The sequence below is a fragment of the Periophthalmus magnuspinnatus genome, chromosome 17, assembly GCF_009829125.3.
Source record: "Periophthalmus magnuspinnatus isolate fPerMag1 chromosome 17, fPerMag1.2.pri, whole genome shotgun sequence".
Taxonomy (NCBI): domain Eukaryota; kingdom Metazoa; phylum Chordata; class Actinopteri; order Gobiiformes; family Gobiidae; genus Periophthalmus; species Periophthalmus magnuspinnatus.
This window is the reverse complement of record NC_047142.1, coordinates 7,873,913-7,890,686: the sequence shown is the minus strand read 5'-3', so window position 1 is coordinate 7,890,686 and position 16,774 is coordinate 7,873,913. Positions and strand designations below refer to the sequence as shown.

The 16,774-nt window shown below is 46.6% G+C and overlaps 1 protein-coding gene across 2 annotated transcripts in view; it reads right to left on the bottom strand.

The window, feature by feature from the left end:
* The window catches only part of LOC129456150 (NACHT, LRR and PYD domains-containing protein 3-like), a 108,281-nt gene extending 95,217 nt beyond the window's left edge, over positions 1 to 13,064 (bottom strand). For both annotated transcript variants that reach the window (XM_055228677.1, XM_055228678.1), the window contains exon 1: positions 12,854 to 13,064. In XM_055228677.1, the coding sequence (XP_055084652.1) occupies positions 12,854 to 13,017 (164 nt within the window). In that variant the 5' untranslated portion in view covers positions 13,018 to 13,064. The remainder of the gene's footprint in view (positions 1 to 12,853) is intronic.
* Positions 13,065 to 16,774: the final 3,710 nt, after the last annotated feature.

Here is a 16,774-nt window from a genome sequence, read left to right as displayed (position 1 = left end):
CAACTGTGGCAATTATTAGAAAATGGAAGACATACAAGACCAAATCATCTCCCTCGATCTGGGGCTCCACGCAAGATCTCACCTCGTGGGGTCGAAACGATCACAAGAATGGTGAGCAAAGATCACAGAACCACACAGAGGGACCTAGTGAATGACCTGCACAGAGCTGAGACCAAAGTAACAAAGGCTACCATCAGTAGCACACTACGCCTCCAGGAACTCAAATCCTGCAGCGCCAGACATGTCGACCTGCTTAACCCCTTAGAATTCTGGGTCATTTTGGTGAAATTGCCTTTGTTCTGATCTCTCCAAATTAAAATGATAATGACTTCATCCTCCAGCATCTGGACTCCCCGGAACCTACGCCAGGATCCTGTTTGTGAACTTCAGCTCTGCGTTCAACACCATCCTCCCTGCTCTGCTCCAGGACAAGCTCGCTCAGCTCAACGTGCCTGACTCCACCTGCAGGTGGATCACTGACTTCTTGAGGGACAGGAGGCAGTGCATGTGGCTAGAGAAGAATGACTTGGACTTTTGGACTATCAGCACAGGAGCTCCACAGGGCTGTGTACTTTCTCCCCTGCTCTTCTCCCTGTACACCAACTGCTGCACCTCCAACCATGACTCCGTCAAACTGGTTAAGTCTGCGGATGACACCACCCTCATCGGACTCATCTCGGACGGCGATGAGTCTGCCTACAGGAGGGAGGTGGACCGGCTGGTGTCCTGGTGCAGCAGCAACAACCTGGAGCTCAACGCCCAGAAGACAGTGGAGATGATCGTGGACTTCAAGAAAGTCACAGCCCCCCTGCCTCCCCTCACCCTGACGGACTCCCCCATCACCACTGTGGACTCTTTCCGCTTCCTGGGCACCTGCATCACCCAGGATCTCAAGTGGGAGCCGACCATCAGCTCCCTCATCAAGAAAGCCCAGCAGAGGATGTTCCACCTGCGGCAGCTGAGGAAACGCAAGCTGCCAGTCCAGATGATGGTGCAGTTTTACACTTCCATCATTGAGTCCATCCTCACCTCCTCCATCACTGTGTGGTTCGCTGGGGCCACTGCCAGGGACAGACAGAGACTGCAGCGCATTGTGCCTCTGCTGAGAAGGTGATTGGCTGCAGCCTTCCATCGCTACAGGACCTGTACGTCTCCAGGACGAGCAGGCCGTATAGCAGCTGACACCTCTCACCCTGGACATGGACTATTTGAGCCACTTCCCTCTGGCAGGAGGCTACGGTCCATTGGGACCAGAACCTCTCGTCATAAGAACAGTTTTCTTCCCCTCTGCTGTTTGTCTCATGAACACTTTATAATATCTGCACTAACTGCACACTTTAAAATACCGGTTACTTTAAGAAGTCATGTTTGCACTGTTGTTCTGATGCTGCTGTTGTATATATTTTATTTTTAAGCATATCTTTTTAACTTTGTGCATGCCCTTATTTGTATTTGTATTTGTATTTATTCAGTGTGTTTTATGTTGCACTTTATCACCACAGCAAGTTCCTAATTTGTGAACTGTGTTCACAAACGATGGCAATAAAAGTTTTCTGATTCTGATTTTGAATGCCTCTCTTATTTGTTCAAGCAGATTATCTAACCTGTGTGTTAGATCGGCACTGACAGCCGCTACTGGCCTGGGTGGGTTGTCATTATTTGTAGGATTAAAATGCTGTCTTACTCTACCATAGTCAACTCCCATCTTACATCTTAACACACTTTCAGCTTCAAGTCCATTCAGATGATATAATTGTACTAGCCTTTTCATTTGTTCACAGAATTCATTCAGTCTTTCTTTGTAGCCTGGGACGCCATCTACACCTTTTATAATGTCTTCTTTCGTCCACGTCCTATAGACATACATTGTTGGCCTATTGTTTCCCGCCACACCATTTGCAGGATTAAATGCTGGATTTGAAACTTCAGTCATTGGACATAATTGAATCTGTTGGTAACCAGTGCTGGGAATAACGGAGTTACATAATAACGGCGTTACTAACTGCGTTACTTTTTCACTAACGGAGTAATCTAACTAATTACTTTTCCCAGCGTCCTAACGCCGTTACCGTTACTGACTATAAAATATGGCGCGTTACATTTAATTCAGTTCACTCTTCTCTTCATCAGAGTCTCTCAGACGAGGAGCTGCAACGCGGCTCGTGGTGAGATAAAAGGCTTGTTTGAGATGAGGCGGGCGCAGATACGTTCACCGTCGATCAGTGCGCGGTGCATGCTGGTTAGTTTTGTGTCCAAGATGCCACTGACTTGCTCTGACATAAGCTGTGCGCTGGTAACGGGAAGTTTTTGAGCAAGGCGAGTGCAGCAGCTCTCCACCGCCTGCGGCCGCCTACATGGACTACAAATGCTTAATGCATGATGGGAAATGATGTCCTGTCCACACGTGCATCGACAGATGATTGGATAGATAGATAAATAAAGGAATAGATACGTGTTAGAGGGATTGTGTGAATCTTTTAATGAATGTTAAAGAGTTGGATAAAGTTCAATTTATGTTGAAATGAGAGTGATTAATATTTGAATACTGGGCAGAGAATTACAGTGTGTGGCCAGAAAAGCTTAAAGGTTTTGTCTTATTTTACATGGTTTACATTTGAATGCCTTAGTTTTGCAATACAATGATTTTTTTTTCAGTATTATACTGAAGAAAATATTTGAAGTACAGTTGTCTGAAATTGTGTGACATGTTTATTTGCACTTCAAATAACATTTTTTTATATATTTTTTTATTTTTGATACATTCTATAATTTACTTGTAAACAAATACAATATAGTGTCAATCTGTTAAAGTGAAATAAATGTTAAAGGTTCACATCTGTTGTGTTTTTATCGTTTTAACATAATAAGTAACGGCATAGTTACTTTGCCTAGTAACTAGTTACTTCTCCCAAAAAGTAACTGAGTTAGTAACTATAACTAATTACATTTTTGAAGTAAGATGCCCAACACTGTTGGTAACCATCATCCTCAGGCTCCTCTTTTATGCCTGAATTTTGTCTGGCGGATCGCCGAGTGGGCAAGAATTGTAACAGAGTTTCTCCCATATTTTTACCCCAATCGTACCAACCTGACATTTTAGATCGGGTTTGGTCTGCTACGGGTGTAGTTTCAAGTGTAGGAGCCATAGCTCCAGCTAAATCTTCATGTGGATAAAGGTTTTCTATTGGTTGTGGAGGAATTGTTATTGGAGTATATTGAGGAGATTGGTATTTAAGTATTCTTAGGTGGGGCTATAGGAGTTGCAGGTGGGTTTTGGACTCTAACTAGTCTGTCCTCTTGTTGTTGTTGCCCATTCTGATTTTCCTGGTTTCTCCTACAACCTCCTATAATATTATCTTCTTCTCTCACGTAAGCAACTATCCCTTCAGATATATCTCTTTCTTGCTTTTTCTTAATCTGTTCATGTCTCAGTTTAGCCTCTGTTAACCATATCCTCTTCATGTTTGGCTTTGAGATTTTTCTTAGTTTTATTATGTAAAGGTTCTTTCTTATTTAAAACTGAGAGATGGCCCCATTATGGTATTAGTACTGTCAGTGTCGCAGAATTCACTTAGGTGGAGTACTTCTTTGAGCCATGATGGATCCTTCATTAGTTTTCCATTCCCAGTTGCCATGAATCTTAAATCAAGTGTCTTTTTCACTCATTCAGTCGTCACACTCATACAACGGTTTGAGTCCCAGACTCAGGTTAACCTTTAAATTTGCTCTCTGATCAAAAACTAATCTCAGATTAGTTGTTGAGTCCCCGACTCTTTTTAAATTTTAGACCTTTTTTTCTTTAAGGTCATAGTTCCCGACTACTTACACTTGTGTGGTCTTGTGGTAGTTCGTTGGATGTCATCAATCTGAGAGCACAGACAAAGAGGTGCGCAGACTTTGCTTCCGCGATACCTTCTCTGTACATTCTCCACTCTCCCTTTTCTAACAGCAGCCTTTTATTTAGACACATTGACACAACTCATCATTATTTCAACATGCTTGTCAGAACTAAACTTGTTATTTCCACACAAATATGACCTTTCACCCAGGTCTCCCATTTCCTATTTTTCAATTCAATTACACAGGCTTCTGAACTTTTCATCTGCATCCCCGTTTCCTGTTTTCAGTTCAGTTGCACAGGCTTCATGCATACAGTTTATTAGATGATAAAATATAAGCATAATTTTATTACATTCATCCTGGACTGTGGCTCTCACACTCACTAGTCCTCGGCTTCCTTCCTTACAGCTCTCGTACAGTCTCAGAGTGCTGGATTTGAGATGGAACCTGCTGTGCATGGTCAGGAGCTTTCGGGTCTCAAGTTCCGTGGTCTGTATCTCCTCCTTCGGCCCACTTATGATTCCTGCTGGGTATCTGATTATCTCATTACTGGCAGGGCGTAGCTGTTTATTACTCTGGTCTTGTTCTTGCTATTGAGCTGACTCCTTAGGACTTGCCTTACTCGTCCGAGGTATTTGGCCGTTGCTGCTTTCCTTGTTTCCACTTCAGGGTTGTCATTTGCTTGTGGGATTCCAAGGTACTTGTAGCTCAATATCTGCTATTGTCCCTTCTGGGAGTGAGAACTCCTCTGTGTGGACTACCTTCCCTCTCTTTGTCACCATCTGGCTACACTTCTCAAGCCCAAATGACATTCCAATATGTATTTTATTTATTATAATTATTTTATTTTATTTATTCTATCTCTAGGCATTATTATTTGGATTTTGTTGTTGTGATGATGTGTGGGAGGGCTGAAGGGTTATGTGTGTTACTTTTTTGAAAACCAAAATAAATACATTGAAAAAAGAAAAGAGAAAAAACAGATAAGGAAGAACAAAACCATAACCTGTATATATAGTATATCTGCAGGTCTTTATTGTCATTTACAACAATACAGTCAGGTTAAAGGCAGCATCCAGCAAAATCAAGTGAAGTGAGTAGCATCTAAAGCAGAGTCTAAGGGGAGATTGCACCAGTGTTTTATAACCCTCCCAAACTGGGGGTCACATGTTCCTGAGATGAAAGGAAGATAAAGGTAAGAAATGTGACCTTAACTAAAATGACCAGAAAATAGCTGCTATCCTCCCCTAGTGTGATATATGGCCACTGCTGCATGGGAAACAGAACATTTGCACCAGAAAGTAAGCAATGTATTACATTTGTCCACAGGAGTGTGACTCGTAGTGTTCGGCTCCAGTCAAATGAAGCTCATCGAGGCTGGAGCAGTTATAGGGGTGAATTTGGAGCTGAGTTCCATATCTGAAATTCCAACTGCGAATATCATAGCAACTAAAGAGCCAATCTGGAGCAAAGCTGTTGAAGGTAATGTCCCTCCTTAGCAACGCTGTCAATCAAACCTGTTGCTAAGTCTAGAAGGAGAAACCTCGAGGAAAGAAGGCAGCTGATATGTCTCTTATAAATGTTCATATCTCGAGTTACAGAGACAATAGTGAAATAAATCCCAGGATCGTGTAGTTAATACGAACAAAATGACGAGCCTGACAGCAGCAGTTACAGAGAGAGGGGCCACAGTTTTCTGAAGTGAATCAGAGTCGATGGAGCCGGAAACGCGCCCATGATCACTTCCCATTTGAAACTCGGCAACTAGCAGGTTAGCTATGTCCATTTATATGTAAAGTCTATGGACAAAACCAGGACCAGTGCATCATGGGCCATATCCAGGATCTGGTTTCTGAAGTTTTTTCTTTTTTTACACATTCTTATCTCTTCATCACTTGTCATGTTTTTTCTTGTTAAAACAGAACTGTTGCCATAATCTGATGTTTTTAGATTAAAGTATTTGTTGAATTTGTACTTCTTTATAAAGATTTGTCTGATCATGCTCTGTATATATTTAACTAAAGAAATATTTGACTCATTGAACACATTTTCCTCCATTTTCTGTTGCACATTTCCCCCATTGTTTAGTTTTTCTGATTTTTTTTGTGAATTGTTCTTTCATTTTAAAGCCATTTGAAATAGATACATGTAGAACAGGCTCATGTAGGATGGACTCATATTCATTTTTTATTTACATTTGTACTGATTTAGGACAGATTGATGCGCAGAATCATTAGATCATAAAAGTGTCACTTATATCCACCAGGGGGCGCTCTACTCAGATCCACCACAGACACAGAGGAACCTTCCTCCAACTCTCCAAACCCAAACCCAGGAAACAGAGGCTCAGTGAAGGAGGAGCTGAAGGTGTGGAGGTGGAACAATTTTCCATCAGAGCGGACCTCATAGAAGGACAGAAATCCAGCCTCAGAGTCCAGGAACACAGACACTCGACCTGAGGGACGTAAGGAGGAGGAGGAAGAGGAGAGGTTTAGTTGTCTGTTTTTGTGACAGAAATAGTAATGTCCATAATAGACCATCAGACTCCAGGACTGATCATTGCTTCCAAACCAACAATCCTCTCTCCTTCCTCTCCGTCTGATTCCTCTGCAACTCACTGCTATTTTAATGTCACACCCACTCCACTGCACCTCCCAGTAACAGCGCCCCCTCAGGCCAGTGGAGCTCAGGACCTGATAGTAGTCTGTAAATCTGTCCTCATGATCTGGATACTGCTGCTCCTCTCTCACACAGGTCACTGTCCGTTTGTCCTCAGACAGTTTCAGTTTTCTGTGAGCTGTGTTTGGATCCAGAGAAAACTCACAGGAATCTGAGGACACAAACACATGACATCACTTCCTCTTCCTGTGAACATGAAAGTTCTTCATTTTCTTTTAATTATGTTGTGAGCTGTAATAAAATACACTGAAAAAAAACAGTCACATCTCATGTCTATATGCATATTTTGCAGCTTGAATTATTCACACAATGTTTCCCCCACATCTGTGAAGATTTGAGCCTGATAAAGTTACATAATGTTACTTTCCTCATGAACTGAATGAAATACCAGAGACTCACACTTCCTCAGACCTGGGACCATTCCACTGTTCTCCAGCAGGATCCAACCTGAAACACACAAGTCCAGTTTAGACCAGACCAGAGGACCAGGATCTGAACCAACCACGGATAACAGAACCACACCTGAGAGACTGCAGGTGACAGTGTGGGTCGTCCCGTAAAACAGTCAGGAGCTCTGTTGAAGGTCCTGGATGGTTGTAGCTGAGGTCTAACTCTCTCAGATGGGAGGGGGTGGAGCACAGAGCTGAGACCAGAGCAGCCCCGCCCCTCTCTGAGACCAGACATCCAGACAGCCTAAAGACACACAGTGGACACAAGGAGGCAGCATTACATTCATGTGGACGCAAGAGGACAGACATCCACTCCTGAGTCTTCGAGGTCGTTGTGACTGAGATCCAGGTGTGTGAGACTGGAGGAGCTGAGGACTGAGGCCAGAGGATCAGAGCTGTGAGGGGACAGGCCACAGCCACAAAGACTGAGGAAAGATAATGTTACAATCACTGACCCTATCTGACAATGCACTGATCCATCTGCACACCTCTCCATTCAGATTGGGGCATCTGATTATATTTTGAATGCAAAGCATTGAAAAAGATGCTCTGTGTTAGAGAATCAGATCGCTACACTCTATCTATATCTAATTAGTAAGTATTTTATTGATCCCAGATGCAGGAGTAAAACATGAAGTGCAAAGGGGTTTACGAAAGTCAGAAACTAGTTACATATATGAATCACCTTTTTTGCGGTTTTATATCAGATCTTTAACTCTAGATTCAAACAGGTAACTCCCTGTAACTGTTGTGAAAGGTGAGTCTAAACTTAGGCTTTTTCAACTTTCACCTGAGTGTTTCTAGTCTGCAGGTTACGCTCTTCAGTCCAGAGCACAGCAGCTCCACTCCTGAGTCTTGGAGGTCATTGTGACTGAGATCCAGGTGTGTGAGACTGGAGGAGCTGAGGACTGAGGCCAGAGGACCACAGTTGTGAGGGGACAGGCCACAGCCACAAAGACTGAGGAGAGAGGGACATTAGAGACTAGAACCACAACACAAGAATTTAAATAAAGTCTAGACTCACAGGGCTTTGGTGGAGGCTTTGACCACTGGCAGTAAACCCAGGAAAGCTGTTTCTGAGGCCCAGTATTTCCTCAGGTCAAACTCCTCCAGGTCTGACTCTGAGGAGAGTAGTAAGAAGGACAGAGCCACCCACAGAGCAGGAGAATTTAACCTGGAGATCTGTCCTCTTCTCATGTACTCTTGTATCTCCTTCACCAGACTGTGGTCGTTCAGCTCGTTCAGGCAGTGAAGCAGGTTCAGGCTTCTCTCTCCAGACAGGACCCTCTTCATTAAGCTTCTCTTTGTTATACTCTGCTGTCTCCCGATTGCTCTCGTCACTTCCTGTCTGAGTCAGCAGACCCTGAAGCAGACTCTGATTGGTTGGCAGAGACAGCCCCAGGAGGAAGCGCTAGGAACAGGTCCAGGTGTCCGTTTGGACTCTGTAAGGCCTGGTCCACAGCAGAGCGATGTAAGAAAACTCAGTTCAGTCTTGTTTTTGAACAATTGAGGAAGAAAAGAAGTTTGTTGTCCTCTAACAGGTGACTCCAGACTCTGTGAAGGTCTGATGGACGTGAAGAGCAGCCAGAACTCTGCACACTCAGATGGATGAAGCAGTAGACTTTGTCCTGGTACAGGCCTGGCTCCTCTCTAAAAAACTGTGTGAACACTCCGGAGTACACTGAGGCCGCTGCAGCGTCCAGCCCACACCGCTCAGGTTACACTCGTAGAAAGATCAGGTTTCTTTTCTGCAGCTGCTCAAAGGCCAGTTTTGCCAGAGACAGCACCATCTCCCTGGTCTCTGGAGTCCAGTGAAGGTCCCACCCCTGATCCCTGGTGATACTTGATGTTCTGGGCTTTGGCCTGAACCACCAGGAAGTGGATGTACATCTGTGTGAGAGTCCGGGGCAGCTCTGGTTTCTCTGTTTGTTTCAGAAGCTTCTGTATAACTGTGGAGAGGATCCAGCAGAAGATCGGGATGTGGCTCATGATGTGGAGGCTGCGGATGCTCTTGATGTGGGAGATGACGGCTGTGGCCTGGTCTCTGAACCTCTTCCTGAAGTACTGCTCCTTCTGGGGGTCAGTGAACCCTCGCACCTCTGTCACCATAGAGACGCACTCAGCAGGGATCTGATTGGCTGCGGCGGCGCGTGTGGTTATCCAGATGCGAGCAAAGGGAAGCAGGCTCCCCCTGATGAGGTTCACCAGCAGAACATGAACTGAGGTGGACTCTGTGGGGTCAGTAAGGACCCGTGTGTCGCTGAAGTCCAGAGGAAGTCTGCACTCGTCCAGACCATCAAAGATAAAGAGCACTGGGAGCTGTTGGAAGCTGCAGAGACCTTTGGATAGACTGAAGAAGTGGTGCAGCAGTCCCACCAGGCTGAACTGTGTGTCTCCTGAGCACATTGAGTTCTCTCAAAGTGAACGGGAACAGCAACTGGAGGTCCTGGTTGGCTCTGCCTTCAGCCCAGTCCCAAACTGAATTTCTGAGTCATCACTGTTTTCCCTACACCGGCCACACCCTTCGTCAACACTGTCCGGATCGGTGCCTTTGTCTCTGTTCTCATTGATCGCTTTGTCTGCTGTGCTCTAATTGGCCTCAGTCCAGCAACAGCTTTTTTAAACATTCTTAAACGTGTGCTCTCTTCCATGATCTCCTCAGCTCTGATTGCTCTATGTCTGTCTTCAGGGTGTTTAAAGAGGTCTTCACATGTGATGGTGGTCTCCTGGAGAAGCTGGTCTCCTGGATGAGGTCTCCATGTGTCTGACCTCATGTTCCTGGTTGACCTCTGAGGCTCCGCCCTCTGTGATGTAGAGCTCTGTGTAGATCTGGGTCAGGAGGGTGGAGTCTCCTGCTTTAGCCACGCCCTCAAACACTCGGCTGAATCTCTGCTGCAGATGCCTCTTCATTTTATCTCTACAAACTCCAACAGTGTTTCCTGAATAAACACAAATAACTGTCAAGTCAAGCTTCTTCTGAAAATGTAATCTTTAATTCAACTTCCTCTGAAATAGAAGTTTCAAATAGAAAATTAGCTATTTTTAATTGTGAGGTTAAAGATGCAGAATGTGACTTTTCGGGTGGAGGGTCTGAGACCTGCTTGTTTCCATGGAGATATAATTTTAGAAAGTTCCACAGTATGTCATTACACTTCATGTAGACAAGCACGTGACACCAGCAGAGCAAGTTACAGAGCACATCCGTGGTATAGTGTGGAGCATCCCAGACAAAGCAATAACATCTCCATGGAGAAGATCAACCCACCACCAGAAAATTGATACAGTGCACCTTTAGATTAAAAAGATAATAACCCGCATATTTTTCTTCAGATGAATAAATCACCCACCTAATGTACCCGGGTCATAGTACTTTCTGTGAGCCTAAAACACCTGTAGACTTTTGTCACTGTGAAGTCAAGTCTGGTGTGGTCTGTTCCTCAGATGCGACAGTAACAGAGTTCTTACTGTCCTGCAGGCGCTGGGCCAGCTGCTCCTGGTCCATCCTCCTCAGGAAGTCCAGGGTGATGTTCAGAACTGCCTCTCTGCTGCTCTGCTCCTCCTCCTCACTCTCAGAGCATTCTGGGTAATCTGAGGCCAGGAGCCTGTGGAGCCTCTGCAGCTGCTCTTTGACAAAAGTCAGGACGTTCTCCTCCAGACGCTGGAACAGAACAATCAGAGAAGAGTTTTGGTCAAAGAGAGAACCTGAGGAGCACCCCAGAGAACCCCATTACATGCTGCACTCATAGGGTACTCACCCTGAATATGGCGTCCAGCTGCTCCTTTGGGCCTGGCTCCCTGTCAAACAATAAATTCATCATCATTTATTTATTCCAGACTCATGGTCCATAAAAGAACACAATAAAACAGGAGATAGTCTTTGGTTAAATGCAGTTGAACAGTTCAATGAATAAAAATAAATATACTGTAGTGCAGTAGTTTCACATTGGTGATGTATTCAGAACAGTCCTGGTTCAGAACAGCTGATTCTGAGACCTCTGTACAATCTGTAGTAGACCCTGTGATCCTGTCCCACCTGAACTCGTCTGTCTCACACTGAGAGCAGCTCCTTTTAAAACACAGGATCATTGTTTGTACTGATGAAGGATGAACAGCAGGTGGCGCTGTCCTGAGAACATGTCCAGAGCTCTGAATTAAGAAGGTCTTACCTCTGGTCTTCAGGAGGAGCTTCTCTAAAGTTTGGAGGATAGCCTTTGGGGGTCAGATGGCTTTTCCTTGTGACCGCACCATTTATGTTATTGTCAGACATATACAGGAAATTATTATGATGGGACTGTCAGGCAAGATTTATCCGTCTGTGTGAAAAGCATGATGCTGCTGTCTCTGTGCTCCCACAAGAGTCTGACTGCAGCCACTCTGAGCTGTCTACAACAATATTGTGATGTCACATGAACCTCACCCATTCTCAGCTCAGAGAGAGTGCTGTCAGTGCTAGTCCACAGGGGGCAGTGTAGAGCTCATGTGTTCTGCAGTAGTTTAAACTCATGTCTGTGTAAGTCTAACCCTCTGGAGCACATGGCCATGACAAAGCAGGAAGATGATAAAAAGTGAATAAGGTGTTTGAGTGAGGAGGGAGTCACACAGTAACAGCCCGACTCAGTCTGGTCTCTGTTTATCAGTGTGAAAAGATCAGTTCAATGACAGTCTTACCTCTGGTCTTTAGGAGGAGCTTTTCTAAAGTCTGGAACATAACCTATGAGCGGTCACTTTTTAGAGACAAAAAGTTGAGAGCAGGTTTAGGTCTGGGTTTAGACCCGGGGCCAGGTCCAGGTGGCTCCATATTGTAGGAGCTGGAATCAGAAGAAGAGTCCATTTGAACAGAACATACAGAGATGTGTCCTGTTTAGAAGCTCTGTTCTCCAGATGTGGAGTCACTGTGAAATGTCCTGCACCCAGAGGTCTGATGGGTCTGTGTCTCCCTCTGCTGGACACATGATGAAATAAGACTTGGTGTGATGAAATGTTCTACTTCCTCAATACTGTGGGTTAGGATTAGACCATGATTAAACCAGGACAATACAGATCCAAACAGAACTAAAATACACAGCTCTCAAACACTTCCACTTTGGTTGACTTTAGTCTTTAAGATTTTATTGAAGGATGAGTGGTGGAAAGAGAACTGAAAAAAACAAAACAAAACAATCTTGGGTAGAAGTACAGTTGCATGGTTAAATGTACACAACTGCAAGTACTTCTCCCAAATGTGTACACAGTACACAGTATGCATGAAACACACTACTCACAGTACAGTTAGTTTGTACATGCCTCTAGTAGTATACAGGTCAGTCTTATTTATGAAACTTGCTTCATTAAACCGTTTAAACCTGATTGCATTTGCTTTAAATCCTAGTTTGCATATTCTCTGAGCTCTGGCCAATCAGAGCAGGTGATGAGGTGCTGTTATGTGTGTTTTGAAGTGTGACAACCGTGTGCACTGCATTGCTTTTAAATGTAAAAGTACATGGCTAGAATTATAAGTACATATTTAAAAGTCTACTCAAAAAAGTACAATTACCCCCAGAAATCTACTCAGATACAATATGGTGAGTATTTGTAATGAGCCTAGTTACTTTTCCCTGCCAAAAGCACATTGCTTTCCATAAACACAGCTCTCTTTTGACAAACACACAAACAGCTAAACAACATTAGACATGTTACAGTAGACATTAAAGTGCACTCCGCAGAGCCTGGTGTTCAGACATGTAATGGATGAAGGGATCAGGTTTTTACAGGTTTTGCTGTATGTTTATCTCATCTCTTCGCTCTGTCTGTGCATTGCAAAGGAAAATTTTCCTCAGTAACAGTCTCACAGTAACAGCCCGACTCAGTTTGGTCTCTGTTTATCAGTGTGAAAAGATCAGTCTTACCTCTGGTCTTCAGGAGGAGCTTCTCTAAAGTCTGGAACATAGCCTTTGGAGCGGTCACTTTTCAGAGACACAGAGCTGGGAGCAGGTTTAGGTCTGGGTTTAGACCAGTGGCCAGGTCCAGGTGGCTCCATGTTGTAGGAGCTGGAATCAGAAGAAGAGTCCATTTGAACAGAACATACAGAGATGTGTCCTGTTTAGAAGCTCTGTTCTCCAGATGTGGAATGTGTCTATACCACATTTGTCAAGTTCAAGGCCCACAGTCAAAATGTGGGCCTCCACTTCATTTTATGTGGCCCGTGACAAGGGAAATTAAAAGGTATGACTGTCTTCAAATGTCAATCAAGAGATACACAGTTACACAGCCATTTTTTCATTTAGAAATACATAAACATTTAATTAACAAGATTAAAAATAGTTACATTTATTTTACATTACATTTGGTTACATGCAGTTACATTTATACTGTCTGACATTTACATCTGGCCCTTTGAGAGCAACTATTTTGCTGATGTAGCCCTCTGTGAAGATGAGTCTGACACTCCTGGTCTATGCCCTGCATCCAGAGATCTGATTGGTTTGTGTCTTTCTCTGCTGGACACATAATAACATAAGACTTAACTAGGTGTTACTTTGTTTAAAATATTCTACTTCCTCAATAGTTTGTGTTTGGATTAGACAATGATTAAACCAGGACCATAAAGGTCCAAACAGAAACTAAACAGGACTAAACTATTTCAAAGCAAATATTTAACCTGGTATTAACCAAAACTATAACCATGTTTAAAAGAGGTCCACACGAGGCCCCATTAGAGGGGCAACTGTACTTGTACTTTTAATTGGGTGTATTTTTAGCCATGGTACTGCACTTTTACTTGAGTACAAATAGTCTTTCCACCACTGTTAGAGTAGTTCAGCATTACATCAGGTTAAAACCAGGACTAAACAGATCAAAACAGAACTATCCATCCATCCATCCATTTTCTTCCGCTTATCCGGGGCCGGGTCGCGGGGGCAGCAGTCTAAGCAGGGACTCCCAGACTTCCCTCACCCCGGACACGTCCTCCAGCTCCTCCGGTGGGACCCCAAGGCGTTCCCAGGCCAGCCGAGAGACATAGTCCCTCCAGCGTGTCCTGGGTCTTCCCCGGGGCCTCCTCCCGGTGGGACATGCCCAGAACACCTCCCTAGGGAGGCGTCCAGGAGGCATCCTGAGCAGATGCCCGAGCCACCTCAGCTGGTTCCTCTCAACGTGTAGGAGCAGCGGCTCTACTCCGAGCTCCTCCCGTGTGACCGAGCTCCTCACCCTATCCCTAAGGGTGCGCCCGGCCACTCTGCGGAGGAAGCCCATTTCAGCCGCTTGTATCCGCGATCTTGTCCTTTCGGTCATTACCCAAAGCTCATGACCATAGGTGAGGGTAGGAACGTAGATTGACCGGTAAATCGAGAGCTTCGCCTTCCGGCTCAGCTCCTTCTTTACCACAACGGACCGATACAGCGACCGCATCACTGCAGACGCTGCACCGATCCGCCTGTCAATCTCACGCTCCATCCTTCCCTCACTCGTGAACAAGACCCCGAGATACTTGAACTCCTCCACTTGGGGCAGAGACTCACCACCCACCCGGAGAGAGCAAACCACCTTTTTCCGGTCGAGAACCATGGCCTCGGATTTGGAGGAGCTGATTCTCATCCCAGCCGCTTCACACTCGGCTGCAAACCGCCCCAGTGCCTGCTGCAGGTCCTGGCTTGAAGAAGCCATCAGGACAACATCATCTGCAAACAGCAGAGATGAAATCCTGTGGTTCCCAAACCAGGCCCCCTCCGGCCCCTGGCTGCGCCTAGAAATTCTGTCCATAAATATAATGAACAGAACCGGTGACAAAGGGCAGCCCTGGCGGAGTCCAACATGCACTGGGAACAGGTCTGACTTACTGCCGGCAATGCGAACACAGCTCCTGCTCCGGTCATACAGGGACCGGACAGCCCTTAGCAAAGAGCCCCGGACCCCATACTCCCAGAGCACCCCCCAAAGGACACCACGAGGGACACGGTCGAATGCCTTCTCCAGATCCACAAAACACATGTGGACTGGTTGGGCATACTCCCATGAGCCCTCGAGGACCCGATGGAGAGTATAGAGCTGGTCCAGTGTTCCACGACCAGGACGAAAACCACACTGCTCTTCCTGAATCCGAGGTTCGACTATCGGTCGGATTCTCCTCTCCAGCACCCTGGAATAGACCTTACCGGGAAGGCTGAGGAGTGTGATTCCCCTGTAATTGGAACACACCCTCCGGTCCCCCTTTTTATACAGAGGGACCACCACCCCGGTCTGCCATTCCACAGGTACTGTCCCCGACCGCCACGCGATGTTGCAGAGACGTGTCAGCCAAGACAGTCCCACAACATCCAGAGACTTGAGGTACTCAGGACGGATCTCATCCACCCCCGGAGCCTTGCCACCGAGGAGCTTGCCAACCACCTCAGTGACTTCAGCCAGGGTGATGGACGAGTCCGCCTCTGGGTCCCCAGTTTCTGCTTCCTCCTCGGAAGACGTGACAGTGGGATTGAGGAGATCCTCAAAGTATTCCTTCCACCGCCCGACAACATCCCCAGTCGAGGTCAGCAGCTCTCCACCCGCACTGTAAACAGTGTTGGTGAAGCACTGCTTTCCCCTCCTGAGGCGTCGGACGGTTTGCCAGAATCTCTTTGAGGCCGTCCGATAGTCCTCCTCCATGGCCTCCCCGAACTCCTCCCAACCCCGAGTTTTTGCCTCTGTGACTGCCCGAGCCGCGGCACGCTTGGCCTGCCGGTACTCATCAGCTGCCTCAGGAGTCCCACGAGCCAACAAGGCTCGATAGGACTCCTTCTTCAGCTTGACGGCATCCCTTACTTCCGGTGTCCACCACCGGGTTCGGGGATTGCCGCCGCGACAAGCACCACAGACCTTACGACCACAGCTACGAGCAGCCGCATCAACAATAGAGGTGGAGAACATGGCCCACTCGGAGTCCATGTCTCCAACCTCCCCCGGGATCAGGGAGAAGCTCTCCCGGAGGCGGGAGTTGAAGACCCCCCTGACAGAGGGCTCCGCCAGACGTTCCCAGCAGACCCTCACAATACGCTTGGGCCTGCCAGGTCTGTCCGGCTTCCTCCTCCGCCAGCGGATCCAACTCACCACCAGGTGGTGATCAGTTGACAGCTCAGCCCCTCTCTTCACCCGAGTGTCCAAGACACGCGGTCGGAGGTCAGATGACACGACAACAAAGTCGATCATCGACCTCCGACCTAGAGTGTCCTGGTGCCATGTGCACCGATGGACACCCTTGTGCTCGAACATGGTGTTTGTTATGGACAAGCTGTGACTAGCACAGAAGTCCAATAACAAAACACCGCTCGGGTTCAGATCGGGGAGGCCGTTCCTCCCAATCACGCCCCTCCAAGTGTCACTGTCGTTACCCACATGGGCGTTGAAGTCCCCCAGGAGAACAACGGAGTCCCCGGTTGGTGCACTGTCTAGTACCCCTCCCAGGGACTCCAAGAAGGCCGGGTACTCTGCACTGCTGTTTGGCCCGTAGGCCGACACAACAGTGAGAGACCTGTCCCCGACCCGAAGGCGCAGGGACGCGACCCTCTCGTTCACCGGAGTGAACCCCAACACGCAGTGGCTGAGCTGTGGGGCAATGAGCAAGCCCACACCAGCTCGCCGCCGCTCCCCGCGGGCAACGCCAGAGAAATGGAGAGTCCAACCCCTCTCAAGAAGATGGGTTCCAGAGCCCAAGCTGTGCGTGGAGGTGAGGCCGACTATATCTAGCCGGTAACGCTCAACCTCCCGCACAAGCTCAGGCTCCTTCCCCCCCAGCGAGGTGACATTCCATGTCCCCAGAGCTAGTCTCCATGTCCGGAGATCCGGTCGTCGAGGTC